Source organism: Mustelus asterias, chromosome 10 (assembly GCF_964213995.1).
Source record: "Mustelus asterias chromosome 10, sMusAst1.hap1.1, whole genome shotgun sequence".
Classification (NCBI taxonomy): Eukaryota; Metazoa; Chordata; class Chondrichthyes; order Carcharhiniformes; family Triakidae; genus Mustelus; species Mustelus asterias.
This window is the reverse complement of record NC_135810.1, coordinates 83,252,150-83,274,376: the sequence shown is the minus strand read 5'-3', so window position 1 is coordinate 83,274,376 and position 22,227 is coordinate 83,252,150. Positions and strand designations below refer to the sequence as shown.

The following is a 22,227-nucleotide window of genomic DNA, read 5'->3' as shown; positions in this document are numbered from 1 at the left end:
ATTTGCACAAACGAAAACCTATTTTCATGTACTTGAGATCTACATTGTAATAGAGAATGGTGACAGCACCAATTCGGCTCTTCATGTCAGTGCTGACTCTTTGAAAGAGTAACTCAGCCAGTCCCAATTGCTTTTTCTCTGTAGCCCTGCAATTACCTGTTCAAAATAATGCCTGCTTCCGTTACGAAAGCTACGATGTAACCTAATTTAATATTATATGCTCGAGCTACAACGTTCTAAATAATGTTTGTCACAAAGCAAGAAAACATTTTCGGTAGCGGTTCAAAAAAATGAGGGGGCACCCGGATTTGAACCGGGGACCTCTTGATCTGCAGTCAAATGCTCTACCACTGAGCTATACCCCCACTGACGCTGCTTACGCTGTCAATCCATTTCCTTCAAAAAGGAATGCGCATGAACTGCGCTGCGACGGGTGATATCATTATCACCATGGCGACTTTATGCCTGTAGGTTCCACAGCTCCATTGTGACGCACGCAGAGCGAACGTTGACACACAGAGTGGAACGCTGCCGCCTGAAGGTTCCATTCAATCTGATACATTTCCACAGCCACTCAATGCTTTGTCCGCTCTGCCTGCCTGTCACTTCACAGCATTCCTTTCCAGTCCGGATTGTTTAAATGTTAATTAAATGTATAAACCTACAGGTTTGTTTAACATTGCAACACGCAAAGGCAACTTGCGTTTCTACAATTGATCTGAATTTTTTGGTGGAGCTTCCAGGGCTGTGAATACCTACAAGATGTGGAGACGCCGGCGTTGGACTGGGGTAAACACAGTAAGAAGTTTAACAACACCAGGTTAAAGTCCCAAGAGGTTTATTTGGTAGCAAATGCCCCTAGCTTTCGGAGCGCTGCCCCTTCGTCAGGTGGAGTGCAGATCTCCACTCCACCTGACGAAGGAGCAGCGCTCCGAAAGCTAGGGGCATTTGCTACCAAATAAACCTGTTAGACTTTAACCTGGTGTTGTTAAATACCTACAAGCACAGCCTGCGGTTACTGCCTTGGTCATTTATTGCAAAGTCCTTTGGGAACAAAAATAAGGTCCGCTGCTTGGGTCAGGTTTTGTCTAGACCTTATTCAACGTTGGTACGGGGAGAGTATCGAAATGTTTCACTGAAAGGAAAAGAAATCGTGTAGATTAGAAATCTGAAACAGACAAACCGGCTGGAAATGTAAAGCAGGTGGATCAAAAGAGAAACGGAATATGCTGGAAATGTTCAGCATCTGTGGAGAGAAACATAGAGCTAAGGTTTTGGGTCCATAAGGCAGCATTTTGCTTTTGTCTGCAAGTTAGTTAGGTCAAGCTTTTAGGAGATCATGGATCGTGACTTATGCAGTAAGTTTTGATCTAGTTTTGGGAAAAAAAGATATACAGCATTTCCGCAGCAGCTCCTGATTTCCAGCAATTTCCCCAATGGACAGTCCCACCCTCAGCATTCTAATGTGTAATGAAAACCCACTGTTAGCTTTATAGATCATCCAGATTTAATTGTAGACCTTCACTATTGCCAGGCAATGCTAAACTACACGAGGGAACTGTGAATGACGGAGGCTTTTTGGCCCACCTTAATTCATCCTTTCAGAAAGCAGGATAACGAGTGCTTATATCAGTGCCGGGCAGCCTGCAGCCCGGGACCCATCTGTGTTCTGAGTGTGGCCCACCAGACATTTCGTTAACCGTTGTCCATGTGCAGGGTTGCCACATTCTGCTGATTTCCATCTGTGTTTTTTTCCTACCGGTATGGCTGAAGTGATGCACACATAAAGCAAAGGCAAGTGAAGTGAGGTACCTGCTGATTGCTCACAACATTGACTGTGAGAGCCACGCGCTCCCTCTGAAACCAAAGTGTACATTTTTTTTTGTTTTTACCATTTGAAGTTGATGATAGTTCTATTAATATATAAATGATTAAGCATTTTCTGTAACTTATGAGATATTTGGCATGTATCAAATGTATGTAATCTTATTCATGGAGTCACGATTAGTCAACAAGCCTGACTTCAACCTTGCAGCCCCCTCACTAGCCGAGGCTTCTCATCACTCATTCCTACTGTACTTTTAACATTAGAGGAAATATCCCAAAGCATTTAACATAAGGGGAAAAATGGAGACTGAGCAAATAAATAAAATATTAAGGGTCGTGACTCAAATGCTATCTGTAGAGTGGATAAGGAGCATCTATTCCCCTTAGTTGAAGGGCCAGCCACAAGGTTTAAGATGCGAGGGGCAAGGTTTAAAGATGTACGAGGCAAGTTTTTTACACAGAGGGTGGTGGGTGCCTGGAACTCGCTGCCGGGGGAGGTAATGGAAGCAGATACAATAGTGACTTTTAAGGGGCGTCTTGACAAATACACGAATAGGAGGGGAATAGAGGGATATGGTCCCTGGAAGAGTAGAGGGTTTTAGTTCAGTCGGGCAGCATGGTTGGTTCAGGCTTGGAGGGCCGAAGGGCCTGTTCCTGTGCTGTAATTTTCTTTGAGGGGACATAGATTCAAGGTTAGGGGCAGGAGGTTTAGCGGGGATGTGAGGAAAAACTTTGTTACCCAGAGGGTGGTGATGGTCTGGAATGCGCTGCCTGGGAGGGTGGTGGAGGCGGGTTGCCTCATCCTTTAAAAATGATCTGGATGAGCACTTGGCACACCATAACATTCAGGGCTATATGGGCCAAGTGCTGGCTGATGGGATTAGGTGGGAATTCAGGTGTTTCTAATGTATCAACTGCAGACTCGATGGGCCTTTTCTGCACTGTACGATTCTCTGGAATGCTTGCTCAAAGTAGAAGCAGTTAAAAGGGAAAAGAGATTGGCAGAATTGCAGAGAATGGCTCCTAGGTGGCTGAAGGCAGTCCCAATAATGGTATAAAGGTAAAGGTTGGGGATACATAAGGTCAAAATCAGAGGAATTGGTCAGGGAGAAGAGGAAGATGTTCCAGATCTAGGAGGTTATAGAGGTAGTGGAAGAGGAAGCCATGAAAAGATTTTAAAAACTGAAACATTGGGGAACCAGGGGACAATATTGGTCACGGGCAGGTGTCCTTGGAGCAAAATAGGATGGAGCAGCAGGAGTATCAATGAGCCAGTGTGTGGGGAATGGGAAGTTGACAGGAAGAATATTTGAATAATTGAGTAGGGACTTCAAAACAATACAATGAGGGTTTCATCAGCGGATGAACAGAAGTTTCACCTGTTTTTCTGCCTAATGTACAATTCGAACACTGGGATCAGCCTCATTGCATTGCATCCAATACTTGAATATCTTACTTGTATTTTGGCAGCCAGGACTAGATGCAGCACTCAAGTTGAGATCTGATCACATCTTGTTAATTAATAAAGGAAGGGCAAGTTATATTTTATGTGGTATTCTGACAGTGTCAGGCTGCGCCTTTGTCAATACCATAATGTAGACAACAGTGCAATGTTACTTCTTAACATTTCCGACTAGTATCACTCAAGATTTAATAAATCTGCATAAGATCCTCTGACAGTGGGTCAAAATTACATCTTTACCACTAGTATTGCCTGGTTAAGTTAAAGAAGCAGAGTTGGAAAAGAATTGCACTGCAAAAAGCATAGCAATATTAGTATCTAAATTTTAATCCCTGGGCCTCAACAGGACTACAGTATAGACACTTTCCTGGTTTTGAATTTTCAGTGAACTGCCTGCTAGCTGTGATAACCCTACCTGGATCCAGTTTGGGCAGTCTAAACTCAAGTCAGCCGTAGAATAAACTAGTCATGACTCATGGACTGGTGAGTGTAGGAAATGGAAATGTCACACACATGTGGAATGCAAAGTTCTCTTCTTAGTTGGGATGGAGACACACTGCTGGGTCAGAGTGAAGAGAGCTTTATTCAACATTTTGGCAGTGCCAGATCTGACCTAAGTACCTGATATCCACAGCAGATCTAGAAAAAGGTTCCATGGTTTGTGTCAAGATTCATCCTGGGCAGTTGTGTAACACAGGTCTTGGTGCTCTATGGGGACACACACCATTCATGATGAACATCAACTGCTGCCATGAGGACCATCAACTCGGTGTAAGATGCTGTCTTGTCAGCCTGAAACTAGCCTTTCAATGCATTGATGAAAGAGTGCTGCAGATTGGCACATTTTCAGATCCAGGACTGTGTGCTAAGATATGCACTAAAGCTTGGTGCAAGCTGCTGCAAAGGCTCAATGGTGGAAATCTGCTGTCTAAGGCTCTCTTAACATAAATTCCTCAGGCTGGGTGCACCTGAGAATGTTTTACATTCATGTATATTGTAAATATAACCTCCAATTGTAAGCACCTCAGATGCCAAATATTGGATTGAAAGAAACTGGTCTAATTTATCTAGTACTTTATTTGAGGTCAAATTTGAATTATTTTTACATATGTTATGAATAAGATATGTTTTTTGGGGAAAAAAGATGTGGATGTTCCATTCCAACATTGCTAATCCCGGTGAACACAAACAAAATCAGTAAAAGCTTTGAAAAGAAAAACTCATCCGAGGACATGGAGCCTTTGTTGCTCTGCCAACTATGTGCTTAGGGATGCATTGCATAAAAAAAGAACAAAAATAAATAATGGCCATAAAGATTGATAGCCAGAGGGCATATTGAGAATTTGACATGCTCCTTAAATTATATCAATTGGTTGAAACATGAATCCCATTAGATATAATCACTTTTCAGCAGGGCTTGTGGAAAATGACTTGCAGAAACATGAAAGGCTCATTATTCATCCTGATCTTAACACAACGGGTGGATGTTTTACTGCTGTAATTTTGCTGACAGCTCGGTGGAAGCTGCTTTGGCATGCAAACAGGATTTCTGCATAAGTTACAGTGGTGGAATGGGAGAAATCGAAAGAAGTTCGTACCCAAGGTTGTACCAGAACATGTCAACTAAAGCAAGAATACATCACCTGCAGAGACCTTTCGAATTAAACACACCTGAACACTCCTAAGAACTACATAAATGAGGAAATTGGGAATAATCAGCTCAGAATTAGTGTCTGCACAATCCCTAAATGTGAAGAGTGTTAGGTTGTTTCATCAATAAAATGGAAAATATTTATGGATTTGTATTAATGTATTTTTTCACCAGTGATTTTAATTTTAGAACTGTCAGTTTCTAGATCGTTGAAGCTTTGTTTGTTCTCCTCAATTTAACCAAGTTATTAAGGTTCCCCACACCCTTCACTATAGGGAAGGCAGACCTTGGTGCCCTTCGGAATAACCATTACAAGGCTCAAAGAATGGTGTGCATGACTTTCGATCCCATTATCCCTCCATTCCTTCCTCCGAGAGAAAAAAAAGCTTGATTGAAATTTGCCAGCCAAATGCTGACACACTGGGAGGCAGGAGAGTTGGTAAAATGGCAGGGGAAGTCATCGGGATGGGAGCCCGGTGTCTACCTGCTGCCACGGCATTTTACTAGCAGCAGGAACCACAGTGCTATGTCTCCCCTACTTATGTGCCTATTTAGCCCTGCTGGCATTTTGCCTGCATCAGGTTGGAAGGCTCTGGATAGGGTGCTTAGTGCTGCTCGACAGTAGTGGTGCAGTAGCAAATTTTGAGGTGCAGGAGATCTAAGAGAATGTGTTGGCCATATCATTTCTAAATCTTACTATTTTATTGTTTTCCTATATTATATTCAATTGAGTCCCCGCATGTCAGTAAACTGGTATATAGAGTCATTGCTTTTCCTTAATTTATTTTGATAACTTAGACCTGAGTGTACAGGGCATAATTTCAAAATTTGAAAATGATACAAGACTTGGAAGTATTGTAAACTGTGAGGTGGGTAACAATAGACTTCAAGAGGATATAGACAGCTTGGTAGAATGGACAGACACATGGCAAATAAAATTTAATGTAGAAAAGTGTGAAATGATACATTTTGGTCAGGAGAATGAGGAGCGGTGACATAAAATAAAGGGTACAATTCTAAAGGAAATGCAGGAGAATAGGGACCTGGGTGTATATGTAAATAAATCATTGAAGGAGGCAGGGCAGGTTGAGAAAGCGCTTAATAAATTAGAATCTCGCATTTTATACTTAGCTCAGAATCTAAAAGCAAGTAAGTTATGAAACTTCATAAAACACTGGTTCAGCTGAATGGGAAGGATGTAAAGGATTTAGAAAGGGTGCAGAAACGATTTACAAGAATCATTGTGAGGTTGAGAGACTTCAGTATGTGAACAGATTGGCAAAGCTGGGACTGTTCTCCTTGGGGAAGAAAAGGTTGAGAGATTTGTTAGATGTGTTCAAAATCATGAGGGGCCTGGAGAGCGCAAATGGGGAGAAACTGTTCCCATCACAGAAGGTCCAGAACCCAAAGGTGATTAACAAAAGAACCAGAGGTGACATGAGGAAAAATGTCTTTATACAAGTGGTTTGGATCTGGAATGCACTGCCTGAGCGTGTGGTGGAGACAGATTCAGTTGTGGTTTTCAAATGGGAACTGGATAATTATCTGAAGAGGAGATTTTACTGGGCCACAGAGAAAAAGGTCAAGGAATGAGACCAGCTGGGTTGCTGTTGTGGAGAACTGACACAAAGACAATGTGCTGAATGTGGCCCCCTTCTGTGCTGTAACCACTCTATGTTTCTAGTATAAATACATTCAAGGAACTTGGTAAACCCACAAGGAAGAACGAACCTGAATATCACCCTGATAGTCTATTCAAGGAGGCTTTTGTGGAACTTAAACACCAAAATAGACGAGGTGGGCCAAACGGCCTGTTTCTGTGCTGTAAATTCCACGTAAAGCTATCAGCAGGGAATACAAACACGTCCTCAGGCCATCACAGTCAAGACATTAATACTCAGTAGCAAATGCAGCAGGAGGCTGGCATTCAGCCCATTGAGTCCACACCGACTCTGAGAGATATCTTAACCAGGCCCTCTCCCCCACCCTATTCCTGTAACCCCACACATCTACCATAGCTAGCCCACCTATCTTACACATTTTGGGTCAGTCACTTAAGGGGCAATTTAGCATGGCCAATGTACCTAACCTGCACATCTTTGGACTGTGGGAGGAAACTCGCATGACATGGGGAGAATGTGCAAACTCCACACAGATAGTCACCCAAGGACCCAGGCCGTCTGTTGCAGATTTTCAGTATCTGCGCTATTTTGCTTTAGTTTATTTTTAAAACTTGTTAGGGACCAGTTTAGAAACTCCAAGGTATATTATGAAGTTAGCCTAGACCCCAACTATTTTTGATTTTGGCGTTAAGTGTGAGAATAAGGTGTTTCATTCCAGGTGTGATTCTATTGACCCACTAGGAAGCTTTTATTAAAACAAGCTTTATTTAACAATACAACTTAATTATAACCAAAATGAATTAGCATAACTTTTACCAATTAAACATAGAAACCCTACAGTACAGAAAGAGGCCATTCGGCCCATCGAGTCTGCACCGACCACAAACCCACCCAGGCCCTACCCCCATATCCCTACATATTTACCCACTAATTTCTCTAACCTACGCATCTCAGGACACTAAGGACAATTTTTAGCATGGCCAATCAACCTAACCCGCACATCTTTGGACTGTGGGAGGAAACCGGAGCACCCGGAGGAAACCCACGCAGACACAAGGAGAATGTGCAAACTCCACACAGACAGTGACCCAAGCCGGGAATCGAACCCATGTCCCTGGAGCTGTGAAGCAGCAGTGCTAACCACTGTGCTACCGTGCCGCCCATTGATGAAATATTTAACATGACAAAGTATAATTCTTAACTGCTAGACTATCTGTATTAGTTCCAATTTAAGCAATAATCCTCAGACATAAACTCTTCAGGACCAGTTAGCAAAACACACAGGCTTATGCGAGTTGCCAGTCCTCAAGCCTTTTAGCACCTCTGGACAGAGGTTACAGAGAGACACCTGGTTTCTGACACTCAGACAGCAGCATCCAGAGAAAGGCCTGTCTTCAAACAGTAGAACTCCAGAGAAAGAGTAAACACCCATTGCCTTTTGAAGACAATTTTCAATCTCCAAAGAGAGAGAAGCTGCTCCTTTCAAATTCAAACAGCAACTGCCTGCTTGTTTCTCAGTAAACCTAGCTCCGCCCATTCAGATGACTCTTTCAGATGACAGCCTAATCAAACCCGACTCTGAAACCCAAAATAAATAACAAAACTGCATTAAGTCAGATTAAAACAAACGCCCCAATTACTCTTCTGGCATGTGGGCTGCCATTGATAGACAATTGGCTTTGTAATCAGAGCTGAAGTATAAAACAGTCCCCTCATGAAAAACATGGCACAAATACATTTCTTAAAGGTTCAGTATCGTCACAATCTTTTTCGAATTTTTTCCCCAGATCCCTTATTTTCCAAAGAAGTACCTATTTCCTCTTTATACACCTCAACTGATTTTGAATCTAGTGTTTGCTGGTTACAGATTAGTCACACTTATGAAGGGGAAAAAACAAAATTAACGTTATCTGAGACTTAATATTTTAGTTTCATGATACAGATCCAAATATTTTTAACAATAAACAATTTATTCTGCAAGCCCCTGTACACTGGCTAAGTACTTGAACTGGAAAGTCACTGTACACCATCATTGAGGGCAGCACGGTGACACAATGGTTAGCACTGCTGGTTCAGTGCCAGAGACCCGGGTTCGATTCCTGGCTTGGATCACTTTCTGTGCAGAGTCCGCACATTCTCTGTGTCAGCGTGGATTTCCTCCGGGTGCTCCGGTTTCCTCCCACAGTCCGAAAGACATGCTAGTTAGGTGCACTGGCCATGCTAAATTCTCCCTCAGTGTACCCGAACAGGCACTGGAAGGTGGCAACTAGGGGATTCTCACAGTAACTTCATTGCAGTGTTAATGTAAGCCTATTTGTGACACTGATAAATAAACTTAAAACTTTTACGCAATTTCCTCCAACATAGAAGATGGACTACAATGAACTAACAGAAACAGAGATGTCATTCAATTTCCAATAAAATATTGAAGAAATAGATACAACTGTATGGAAAGTAATCATAATTTAGCAGGTTTAAATGAACTTGCAGTTGAAAAATTATCTCTCCGGAAAATGATCTCTTATGTGTAGAATCTGATTTTATGAATGCTCTCACAGGTGGTAAATTACCCTGGAAAAGGAATCATTTTATAATGTAAAAAATGAAACCAAGTGAAAATAATGGACTCTTACTTCAGAAATATTGATGCAAATACTTTTATTTCAGTTTTTGTCTAAAAATATATGGGGAACACTGCATTAATAGTAAAATGGCTGCAAATCCTAAATGCTAAAATGCACATTGCATAGAATAGGCAAACAGAGCATATTTTTCCAAGAATGGATAAGGTGCCTCATAATACATAATGGAAAATTCAGATAGGAAGATTATAAATTTACAGTTAAAATTATACCGTCAATTTACAACTTGCAGGAAGAGTACAAATAATTAAATTGCAACATACACTAGATTCAAGTTTGATTTAATATCAGACCAAAATCTGTACAGACCAAAATCATTTCTTAAAATATTTCATTCTCAAGGGCAATTAGGAATGGGGAACAAATCTTGGCCATGCCAGCGACATCAACATCCGAGGAAAGATTTTTTAAAAAGTCAAAGTTTGTTAACCGTGCAAAATGAATGTCTTGATATTTGAGTAGTAGAATGTAGACTAAAGCCAAAATACCTGTAGCAGACATTAATCTTGCAAAAACATCTTGTTTCAGATATGTGATTAATTTTCAAAAAATGTTTTAGGTGATTATATGCACGGAGTGAGGTGCCTCTAGAAATGCAAACATTTCAGAATTATTGCTAGATGGCTCTTCTGTTACATTGTTGGAACTGAAGGCAAGAATAAATTCACTGACCCCACACTTTTGATGGGAAAGAGATAGGGACTGTATCTGTAAGGCCCAATTCCCTGATCCACACTACTGAGTGGGTTTCTGTTAACAGCATGAAATATAGCCTAAAATTTGTGGTTATGAAATACAAGAATCCAGCAATAGCTTTTCAAAGAATGGTAATTTTGATTTGAAACCTATTATAGAAACAAAGGCACAAAATTAACAATTAGCTTGAATTTTTAAAAAATAACCTAACCAAGAAAGTTCTTGCATCTTTTTATCAGTATGAGAGAATTGGAGTTATAATCCCTACCTTGAGTATTGGAGGGCAATACAATGTTGTTCTCATGTCACGATTAACCTTTAATCCATTAGAAATGAATCAACAAAGGAAAAAACTATTTTGCAGCTCTTGACTGATATCTAAAATTGAAGTATAGGGATTCTGATTCAAAGGTGTGATAAAATATGCACATCCATATTGTACAGCCCAAACATTGGTAGTTTATAATAAGAACAGTGAAACATACATTTTTTTCTTCCTATTTTGATCATACCCAAGGTTGCCAGCCTGGAAATAGTCGGCTGAGGTTCTTTGGATCTCTGGCTTGCTGTATAAGGAGATTCACCTGTCCACCCACACTGAGGACAGCACCTTCCTCAACCCCTTTCAGCTTCTCCTGCAGCCTTAGAAGCACACGTTCTGCAACTTTATTGATGCTCTTGACATCACTATTAAAAGAAAATGTAGCAGATAAACATGATCAATAACAAATGCGAGATACAACAACAAGCTGCATTTATATAGGACCTTTCACATTGAAAGATGCCCTAAGGTCCTTCACAGAAGCTTAAAATTGAGGAGCTAAAGAAGGTAAGCGTGCAATAGAGTTCCCTAGGCGTCAGTGTTGGGCTCACTGCTTTTTTGGTATACGTTAATGACCTGGACTAGGGTATACATGGTAAAGCTTTGCAGAAGACACAGAATTCAGAAACAGACTGAACAGTGAGAAAAATAGGACAGGAGGAAATAGACTGGTGAAATGGGCAGGCACGTGGCAGATGAAATCTAAAGCAGAGCAGTGTGAGGCGATTGATTAGCAGAAGGAAAGGCGATATTATCCAAATGGTACAATTTAGGTATCCTTACACAAGCCTCTGAAGATGACAGGACAAGTTGAGAAGCATATTTAAAAACCATATGGGATCCTTGGCTTTATAAATTGAGACATGGGAGTACAAAAGTAAGGAAGTTATGCTAAACCTATTATAAAATACTGCTTAGGCCCGAATGTTATGGCTAATTCTGGTACCATACCGTAGAAGGGATGCCAAGACCTTAGAGAGGGATTAAATTTATTAGAATGGTATCAGGGATGAAAGACTTAAGTCCTATGGAGAGATAAGAGAAGTTCAGATTATTCTCCTCAGACCAGAGCAGATTGAGGGGAGTTTTGATAGAGGTGTTCAAAATCTTGAAGGATTTAGATGGGATAAATAAGGAGGTACTGTTCCTAGTGACAGAAGGGTCACTAGACATTAGACACAGATTTAACATAATTAGCAAAAAATTAATGCTTATGCAAGACGTTGCTTTGATCTGGAATGCACTACCTGAAAAGGTGGTGGAAGCAGATTCAGCAGAAACATTCAAAGGGAACTGGATAAGTAAACACTTGAAAAAGTAAAATTTGTTGGGCTGTGGAAAAAGATGTCTATGTCGATATGCGCGATCTTCTTGGTGATCCTCTCCACTTGGAGTCGGCAGTTTGCGGTGTCGATGGTAGCCATGATGTGGAGATGCCGGTGTTGGACTGGGGGTAAGCAGTTACATGTGCTTACCCCAGTCCAACATCGGCATCCCCACATTGTGGAAAAAGAACATGAGGATGGGAATAATTGGATAATGCTTTCAAAGAACTAGCACAGGCATGCTCTATCATTCCATTAAGTGATTAGGAGAGGTCACAGAAACCTTTGTCAAATACATGGGTTTTAAGGGGGGTCTTAAACAGCTGATAGCATTGCTGCCAATGGTGGTACAAAAAGAACAGGGAAGCACAAAGAGGTCAAAGGGTTGGGGAAGGCACCAATGATAAGCTGGTGATAATGATAATCTATAAAGGGATTTAAACACAATGTGAACTTTAAATTTGAAGCACCGATGGATTGACAGCCAATGCAATTCTGTGAGCACAGGATTGATAGGTGAGCAGAACTGCAAACAGTAGGATACAGGGAGCAAAGTTTTGGCTTATGGATAGTTGAGGCTAATAAGGAGATCAGTAGGATAGTTGAGATAGACAAGATGCCCGTGGAAAAGTACCGAGGACCTAAGCATAGCTGAAGAGTAGTTTCCTAAGAACCTAAGGACATTTTTGCTAATCAACCTTGCTAATACAACATAACTGATTTGCCCTTTATTTTAACTAAAATAATTTCAAACAGGCAAAGACATTTATTGGAGTCTGAATGAGATGGATTTGTATGTTCAGCTGAAGATTCATATTTGCCTTTTATTTTGTACTGTAAAGAAGTCCTTTTTATTACTTAACCGTTAAAATTGGGCAATCAATGAAAATGATTCTAGTGTCTGGTGAATGCAATGCAAGTTAGGGAGAAGACGTAAATTTGGATCATGATAAAATGATTTATTGGTAAAGCAATTAGGCTTTATTAGGCTACTTTTTACCACCCCAAGTTTTCCAATGGTCATAAAAATGCAACATTGCTTTGTGCCTACATATAAAATGTGCACTTGCAAATTGGATGTCCTGGCCTCGAGTTCTTACAGGTGTGTATTCTGACTTTGTAAGTGACAGTGAAAAAAAAGTGCACCCTCTTTGCCATTTTACTCCTGATTTTTCTCTTTACTACCTGTATTTGAGGGCATTGCACTCAATGGAAACAGCTCCCACTGGACGGTTGAGCATTTCTTCGGCAATTCCTATTGTCCTCAGGGAGTAAGTAGGAATGAAGACAGCCTGAGTATGCCTGCTCTTAGTCAAATAAGCAGGTGTGAGTATTTTGCTGCTCATGCTGAACAAAGGAGGAAGTCTCTGATTTGGTCTGCGGTCTCAACCCCAAGCCTATGCATTTATGGAGGGCCTTACCAGAAACAATGGCAGTCACTGTTTCTTGAACTTCTATGTAACCAGGACATTTCAAACTTTCTCAGGTGGCATTGAAGGTGAATGGCAGAGACGTTTTTAAGAGGAAGCTAGATGAAATAGGGCAAGATCGTAACCTAGTTGGGCTGAATGGCCTGTCACTCTGCCATAAATTCTATGCAAGAAAATAGGAACAAGGATGAATTATTGGCTACATCTGAGGTTAACCCCATTTTCATTCTTTTGTCCATTTATGACCAGTTACCATATGCCAAAATAAGGCCTCATGATGTACTACAATCAATCAAAAAAGAGAGTGAATGAATTAGAATACAGAATTGTTTCTGAATTGAAAGCAAATATTGTTGTTTTGCTTCTGGTCTCTGTTGAGCACATTCTCTGATGACACCTCAACACTGGAAACATATTTGGCTGAATTTTGAAGGCTGATGGGGTTGGGCAGAAAAATCACTTTGGGAGAATGATGTTCTGGTTTGCTGGCAGATTCTGAGTCGTAGATGCAATGGACACCTGCCTGCATGTGACAGGTAGCCAATTAAGAGGCCTTTTAAGGCCAGTGAAAGTAGGCAGTGTCCCAGTGATAGATCAAGAGATGGAGACGCCAGTGCTCCATGTCACTTAACATTGTGTGCCCACCCCTTCAGAATTTTAAAGGTTCTGAGAGGGCACCTTCACCCTGAAGTACCTGCTAACCCTTTTAGATGCAATTTGGCAGGTTGTTGCACTTTTAGTGCAGGAGTGTTGGCCCTCCAGTGTTGGAAGCCCACATATTGGCCAGCAAGTGTGCACTCTACCCACTGATTGGCTTTTCATTAAAAAATTGCAGCATGTGTCACATTGATGCCTTGCAGAATTAAGAACCTGGACTTATCCAGACATGGGTGTTGATCCAAAAATTTAAATCTGGCTCATTGTTTGAGAAATCAATGACACAAACCAGCAGCCTTTGCATAACAATGAGTTAAGTCACATTGGAATCGTATGATCATTAATGTTGCAGTAACATAGATATCTTAAATTGATAATGACTCTTACGTGGTATCTCCACCACACTCTGTCTCAGCTCCAGCTATAGTGGAATTCAGTGTGGAGTGGAGGTCTGCATCTTCTTCAGGTCTCTGCTGTAGGTAAAGTGCTTTTAAAGGATTCATAGTCCAGTCAAAAAGGGGGTCATACAGCAGCACCTGGAAAGTATGTGAAGAGGAGAGTTTAAGAGAAAACTCTATATGAATATCAATAAAAGCACTTCTTGGGGAACTCTCCTTCCCAACATTTTAAATTGGTACAGCTTCAAACTTTTGATACTTTTATTGGTACATATTACCCTGGAACAGTAAACACAACAGCTAAATGGGCAAAGCAGATCTTAATAATGGACAGGAGTTCATGGTCGTAATGACAGTGAAACTGTCAGCATTTGCCATCATTACTCTGTAAAACCGATACCTCTTCAAACTTTGAGATGTTGCTAATGTCACCTGCCTGAAAATGCATTAGCATAGAAATTTAGGGTGAAAATGATCTAGATAGGACTGACAGTGCTGCCCTTGCCCTCTGTGCAGCTGCCAGTCTGGTTGTAGGAAATGGCACAGTTCAGTCACCACCTCCTTGGTGAAATACAGGCACCTCACACGTGATAAGCTCTAATGGCCAGTTGGTAATAAAGAAACCAAGTCTCCACTTCTTTCAGATAGAGCTTTATTCCCAATAAAACTCCAACTCCATTATCACATTTCCCCATTATATACATGCAGTGATGTGCTTAATCAATTAACCTAGTTACGAACTTAAACACCTGCTGAGTGTTTAAGTTTAAGTTACAACACATTGCTCCTGGCTGAGAAGAGCTTTCTAAATACCCAGATAGGTAAGGCCTTCTAACCTTGTCTAACAGGGTTAGCTTCAGAAGGAATGTTCCTAACGATGGGGGGATAACTGAAACAGTTTTTACCTGACAGGCCTTCCAAATCCTCACACCTCCATGTCAAAATCCAGTACCACTCTCTTGTAAATCCAAATGTTTTTCAAACCTCCTCCATTAACTCGCAGTGCTTTCACTAGCTCTGCTAAATTTTCTGCTATTTTCTGCTAAAGAACATTGAAAGCACCTCACATGAAGAATATGTGGTTACCTCTTTAAATAACACTACTGGGGCCCCTCATTTGGCTGAACATGTGTTCAGTTGGGAGTAATTAAGAGAGGATTAAGGAGACTTGTGTGATGCAAAATGGCAAATCACGAACCAACTTAGCATTAGAGGCTGTTTAGAATCCATACAGTACAGGAGGCCATTTGGCCCATCGAGTCTGCACCGACCAGAATCCCACCCAGGCCCTATTCCCATAACCCCACATATTTATCCTGCTAATCCCGTGACATTCGGGTCAATTTTGAATGGCCAATCAACCTAACCCGCACATCTTTGGACTCTGCACCCAGAGGAAACCCACGCAGACGCGGGAGAAACTCCACAGACAGTGACCTGAGGCCGGAACTGAACCCAGGTCCCTGGCGCTGTGAGGCAGCAGTGCTAACCACTGCACCACCGTGCTGCCCCGTGCTACGATCTTCCCATTTTCCATGCTTCTGCAGCATGCAAGGCATGCCTACGCTAACAGGATGTGCCATGCCAGAAGTGGATGAAGCGCCATAGCCAAAATTTTATGAGTTTCACGCTTCCATAACACTTGTATTAGCAGTGCTATGAAGCCAAATTACCCAGCCTAGAGAGGGTGATCAAAGGTTAGGTCTGAGTTGGATTTTAAAATGGTTTTTGACATGACAGAGATGGAGAAGTTTAGAGAGGGTTCCAGAAAATTAGTGTAAAAGTGGCTGAATGCTGTCACCAGTGCTGGGTGAAGGGATTGCAAGGGAGCATCACAAGAAGTTTGGGAGAAGATAGAGGGCTGGAAAAGATAATTGAAATGGATGGGGGAAGCCCAAGGAGGGATTTATAGATGAAGATAAGGACACTGTATTGAATGTGTTGGAAGACAGGAAGCCCATGTAGAGAATAAGAACAGAGTGCTGGATAACCGGGATATAGAACATAGAACAGTACAGCACAGAACAGGCCCTTCGGCCCACGATGTTGTGCCAAGCTTTATCTGAAACGAAGATCAAGCTATCCCACTCTCTATCATCCTGGTGTGCTCCATGTGACTATCCAATAACCGCTTAAATGTTCCTAAAGTGTCTGACTCCACTATCACTGCAGGCAGTCCATTCCACACCCCAACCACTCTCTGCGTAAAGAACCTACCTCTGATATCCTTCCTGTATCTCCCACCACGAACCCTATAGTTATGCCCCCTTGTAATAGCTCCATCCACCCAAGGAAATAGTCTTTGAACGTTCACTCTATCTATCCCCTTCATCATTTTATAAACCTCTATTAAGTCTCCCCTCAGCCTCCTCCGCTCCAGAGAGAACAGCCCCAGCTCCCTCAACCTTTCCTCATAAGACCTACCCTCCAAACCAGGCAGCATCCTGGTAAATCTCCTCTGCACTCTTTCCAGCGCTTCCACATCCTTCTTATAGTGAGGTGACCAGAACTGCACACAATATTCCAAATGTGGTCTCACCAAGGTCCTGTACAGTTGCAGCATAACCCCACAGCTCTTAAACTCCAACCCCCTGTTAATAAAAGCTAACACACTATAGGCCTTCTTCACAGCTCTATCCACTTGAGTGGCAATCTTTAGAGATCTGTGGATATGAACCCCAAGATCTCTCTGTTCCTCCACAGTCTTCAGAACCCTACCTTTGACCCTGTAATCCACATTTAAATTAGTCCTACCAAAATGAATCACCTCACATTTATCAGGGTTAAACTCCATTTGCCATTTTTCAGCCCAGCTTTGCATCCTATCTATGTCTCTTTGCAGCCTACAACAGCCCTCCACCTCATCCACTACTCCACCAATCTTGGTGTCATCAGCAAATTTACTGATCCACCCTTCAGCCCACTCCTCTAAGTCATTAATAAAAATCACAAAGAGCAGAGGAGAACAGGATATGTGTGGCAGCTTTGGCTAAGTTGGAGTTTGTTGATAGTGGAAGATCAAAGACCAGAGAAAAGATTGTTGGGCGTATTCAAATGTGATGCTGACAAAGGCAGTGGGTTTGAGGTAGAAGTGGAGATGGACCAATTATGGAAGTGGAAGCAAACAGTCTTGGTGTTGAACAGGATGTAAAGTTTATTCCAAGATAAAACAGGAGACAAAAATGTAAATGATCAGCCCGAGAATGTTGCTGGGGTATAGGCTGGATTCAACAGCAATGGAGTGGAGAAGGTGATGGGGCCAAAAGTGATGATGATTATATCCTCACAGTGTTGAGCTGGGAAAGGTAAGAGCTTGAGAAAAGTTTTGTGGCAGACGAGATGATGGAAAATACAAAGGCAGTCAAGGGGCCAAAAGATGTGATGGACAGGTAGTGCTGGGTATCATCGGTATGCATGCAAAAGCTGACATAGGCTTGTGGATGATGTTGCTAAGGAAGAAATATGTAGATAAGAAAGATGAAGTAATTCACCATTAGATTTCAGGGGACCCTAAAGGTGATGACACAGGGGAGGAAAGAAAAACCTTTGCTGGAAATATGCTGTGCTTGGCTAGATACGAATTAAACCATGTAAGGATTTACATGGAGCTGAATGAGGGGAGAAGCATTGAACAGTAAATTTATGATCAAGCATAATGAACAAGAGCAAGAAGTGGGTCTCATGGATGAGATGAGCTTGAAGAGGGTAGGATGGGAGTAAGAGAGTAGAAAATGCTCAACTCCAGGCTTGAAGTGGATAGAAGTTTTGAGGCTGAAGGATGGGTAACTGCATTGTTGGAATCAATCCTGGACAAAAATAAATCCATAAGCTGCTTGCATTTGCGTTTGAAGCAAGGGTGAAAGTCAAGTGTACCAACTACTTGTTTGTCCATTTGGCATCTCTTCAATGGGGAGATGCACATAAGCTTAATAAAGAAAAGTTACCTCAACAATAGTTAGTAAGGCTTCTTGGGAACTTCTCATAACCTCCATTGTCTTCTCACAACACCTGAAGGATAAGAGGATAGAAAATGTTATGGGGGACACAGCACCCAGTCTCCTTTCATTTCTGGATTTTAAATTTAATTCGAAGAGAGCGATGAATTATTATTTGTTACCTGAAGTTTCATACACATTAACAATTGACAACAAAGTACACTCTAATTTGACATTAATTTGCAATCTGAAGAGCTTCTATAATTGTTAATATAGAAGATAGAAAATTTACATGAGTGCATTGGAAATTATGCTTTAGAGACACACTATCAACTGCTGGATAGAGAAAGGAGCACTGTACATTGTTCAGGTCCAGAATTTACTATGACAGAAAATGCTCAACCATAAATACAAAGCGGCAAAAGATAAGATTGAAGCATTTGCAACAATCTTCAGCAAGAAGTGCCAAGTGAATGATCCATCTGAGCCTCCTCTGGAGGTCCCCAGCGTCACAGATGCCAGTCTTCAGCCAAACTGATTAATTCCATGTGATATCAAGAAATGTCTGAAGGTGCTGGATACGGAAAAGCTACGGGTCCTGACAACAGCCTGGCAATGTTACTGCAAAATTGTGCTCCAGAACTTGCCATGCCCCTAGTCAAGCTGTTCCGGTACAACTGTAAGTGTGATTGTGGCACATGTCTGTCTGCAGCCGTTGTCCAGATTGCCCCTGGTGGATGGTGCAGCAGATGGAGCAACAACCCCAGTTTCAATGTGGGGGGAGAGAAGCTGCAATGCCGCTGCCTGTTGTTCACTTCTGTCCTGGCAATGCACTGCAGAGCTTATAAACAAGAGTTCATTGTCACAGCAGCACCTTGACCGTAAGTTTACTGGCATCTACTCAGCGATGTGGAAAATTGCCCAGTTATGTCCTGTGAACAAAAAGTAGGACAAATCCAACCCAGCCAAATACCACCCCATCAGCCTATACTCGTTCATCCGCAAAGTGATGGAAGGGGTCATCAACAGTGCGATCAAACAGCACTTACCCAGAAATAATCTGCTCACAGACACTCAGTTCGGGTTCCGCTACAGCCACTCAGCTCCTGACCCAATTACAGCCTTGGTTCAAACATGGACAAAAAAACTGAACGCTAGAGGTGAGATGAGAGTGACTACCCTACTCAAGGCAGCATTTGACTGTGTGTGGCATCACAGAGCCCTAGCAAAACTGGAATCAATGGGAATCAGGTGGAAAACTCTCCACTGGTTGAAGTCATATGTGGCACAAAAAAAAGAGTTGTGGTTGTGGAGGTCATCATCTCAGTTCCAGGACACGTTGTAGATGTTCCTCAGGGTATTGTCCTCGGCCCAACCATCTCCAGCTGCTACCTTCCTTCCATCATAAGGTCAAAAGTGGGAATGTTTGTTGATGATTGCACAATGTTCAGCACTTTTGCGACTCCTCAGACACCACGTCCAAATTCAGGAAGACCTAGACGATATCCAGGCATGTACTGACAAGTGTTAAGTTGCATTCGTGCCTCAAGTGCCAGGTGATGACCATCTCCAACAAGACAGAATATAACTATCGCCCGTTGAAATTCAATGGCACTACCATCGCTGAGTCCCCCACTATCAACATCCTGGATTTTACCATTCACCAGGAACTGAACTGGACTAGCCATGAAAATACTGTGGCTGTAAGCATGTCAGAGGTTAGGAATCTAGCAAGTAACTCACCTCCTGACTTTCCAAAGCCTGTCCACCATCCACAGGGCACAAGTCAGGAGTGTGATGGAATATTCTCCACTTGGCTGGATGAGTACAGCTTCAACAACAAACCAGAAGCTTGACATCATCCAGGACAAAGCAGTATGCTTGATTGGCACCCCATCCACAAACATTCACTCTCTCCACCGCTGACGCACAGTAGCAGCTGTGTGTACTATTTACAAGATGCACTGCATGAACTCACTCAGGCTCCTTAGAAAGCAGCTTCCAAACTCACAATTGCTACCATCTAGAAGGACAAGGGCAGCAGACACATGGGAACACCACCACCTGGAAGTTCCCCTTCAAGCCACTCGCCATCCTGACTCGGAAATATATCATATGAAAATATATATAACTTCTCTGTGGTTCTCCTGCTGTTCTTTCACTATTGCTGGGCCAAATCCTGGAACTTCCTCTCTAACACACCACATGGACTGCAGTGGTTCAGGTACCATCACCTTCTCAAGGGCAATAAATGCTGGTCTAGCCAGTGACGCCCACATCCTAAGAATTATTTTAGAGTGAAAAAAATTCCATTCCTGAATAACTTTTCTCACCTCATTCCCAATGATCCCACACAGAATATTGTTAGGTCAAAAGAACATGGAAAGAAATCCCAAACTACATACGTATCAGATTGGCCAGCAGTTTTCTATGGCAGGACTTCCTGCCAAGTGACGGGTGCAAGTTCCATCTGTAACCAACTCATTTGGTGTGAAATAGCTCTAGGACAGTCAGAGTCTTTAGATGGCAGGATGTTTGTATTTAAGTCACATTAAAAGCTTCGTAATTTTGAAGTTAGAATATTGTCTGTCTGTACACAGTGTATCCTTGGGTCCATTTAACAGTTATGCAATCCAAGTTTAATCCATTTTCCTGTTAATTTATGGAGATTTAATTTTTTAAAAATCTTGGGGCGGCAAGGTAGCACAGTGGTTAGCACTAAGAACATAAGAAATAGGAGCAGGAGTAGGCCATCTAGCCCCTCGAGCCTGTCCCGCCATTCAATAAGATCATGGCTGATCTGAAGTGGATCAGTTCCACTTACCCACCTGATCCCTATAACCCCTAATTCCACTGCTGCTTCACAGCTCCAGGGACCTGGGTTCGATTCCCGGCTTGGGTCACTGTCTGTGTGGAGTTTGCACATTCTCCTCGTGTCTGCGTGGGTTTCCTCCGGGTGCCGGATCCGGTTTCCTCCCACAGTCCAAAGATGTGCGGGTTAGGTTGATTGGCCAGGTTAAAAATTGCCCCTTAGTGTCCTGGGATGCGTAGGTTGGAGGGATTAGTGGGTAAATATGTAGGGATATGGGGGTAGGGCCTGGGTGGGATTGTGGTCGGTGCAGACTCAATGGGCTGAATGGCCTCTTTCTGTGCTGTAGGGTTTCTAAGATTCTAGCTGATTGAAATAAGTATAACATTGTAACTGACACAAGTAGCTTCTAGCACTTACCTCCTGAAAACACCTTCCACACCAGTGATGCCCATTCCATCTATTATGTCCCTGGTTAGTCGGAACGGAACAGTCTCTGGAGTAGGAAGAATTTTTCCTTGCTCAAATGCAACTCCTATTACGAGAGAGAAACATATCAGGAGTTCAAGTGAATGAGGTGTGCATTAACTGGAGCCCAGTTACAAAACTGGGTTTATCTACATCCCTTTAACTTCCTACAGTTGTTGCTTTCAGTGACAGTGTACTCACATAGTTGTACACAAGGTCAGAATTGGTTACTTCTAATCTAAATAAATTACCATCACTTTCAATGGTAACATACAACTGTTAAACAAATGGTTAATAATCTTTGTCAAGTTAAATTATATCCAATCTAAGATCAGCAGCACTGAAATAGGGTGGAATGCATTTCAACAACACCTTATACAAAGGTTTGAGAAACAAGCAAACAAAAACATGCCATTTACAGGACACCATTTCTTTTCCCTATGGAGAGTAATCAGCATCCATTTTTGATGTTTATTATAGTTTAGCCCCAGTAAAGCCGGATGATGCCACATCTTGTTCTCCACCTGGCTGAGCAGGACTGTCTCGAATGTCCACTGTCACATGTGCTGTCTCTGATGGCTGAACAACATCATAAAGATGAGGGAGATGATATGGTTCACCCTTCCAAAGAAATCTACATTCTCCCATTACAAAATAAATACTGCACTATTCAAGTAGCAGACTGACTGAAGACTGATCACTTCAGATCTATTAAGGCCTAGTTTCTGAGTAGAATCTCCCTGTGGAAACCCTCACCCTGGTGGATGTGCACGTTAGGAAACTATAGGTACGCTATCTATGATTTACCAATATAAAAGCAAAATACTGCGGATGCTGGAATCAGATACAAAAAGAGAAAACTCTGGAAAATCTCAGCAGGTCCGACAGCATCCGTGGAGAGAGATTAGAGCCAAAGTTTCAAGTCTGGATGACCCTTCGTCAGAGCTGGTGGAGGGGAGAGTTCATGCTCTGAAGGTGTTGAA

The 22,227-nt window shown here is 42.1% G+C and overlaps 1 protein-coding gene and 1 non-coding gene across 4 annotated transcripts in view; both read right to left on the bottom strand.

Moving 5' to 3' along the window:
• Positions 1-293: 293 nt before the first annotated feature.
• trnac-gca (transfer RNA cysteine (anticodon GCA)) lies at positions 294-365 on the bottom strand. The gene has a single exon. It is a non-coding gene; the product is annotated as a tRNA-Cys (tRNA).
• Positions 366-9,207: 8,842 nt separating this feature from the next.
• The window catches only part of atm (ATM serine/threonine kinase), a 135,885-nt gene continuing 122,865 nt past the window's right edge, over positions 9,208-22,227 (bottom strand). For all 3 annotated transcript variants that reach the window (XM_078222057.1, XM_078222059.1, XM_078222058.1), the window contains 4 exons: positions 21,197-21,311; positions 17,977-18,040; positions 14,022-14,170; positions 9,208-10,587 (listed from right to left, as the gene is read on the bottom strand). In XM_078222057.1, coding sequence (XP_078078183.1) covers positions 10,407-10,587; positions 14,022-14,170; positions 17,977-18,040; positions 21,197-21,311 — 509 coding nt within the window. In that variant the 3' untranslated portion in view covers positions 9,208-10,406. The remainder of the gene's footprint in view (positions 10,588-14,021; positions 14,171-17,976; positions 18,041-21,196; positions 21,312-22,227) is intronic.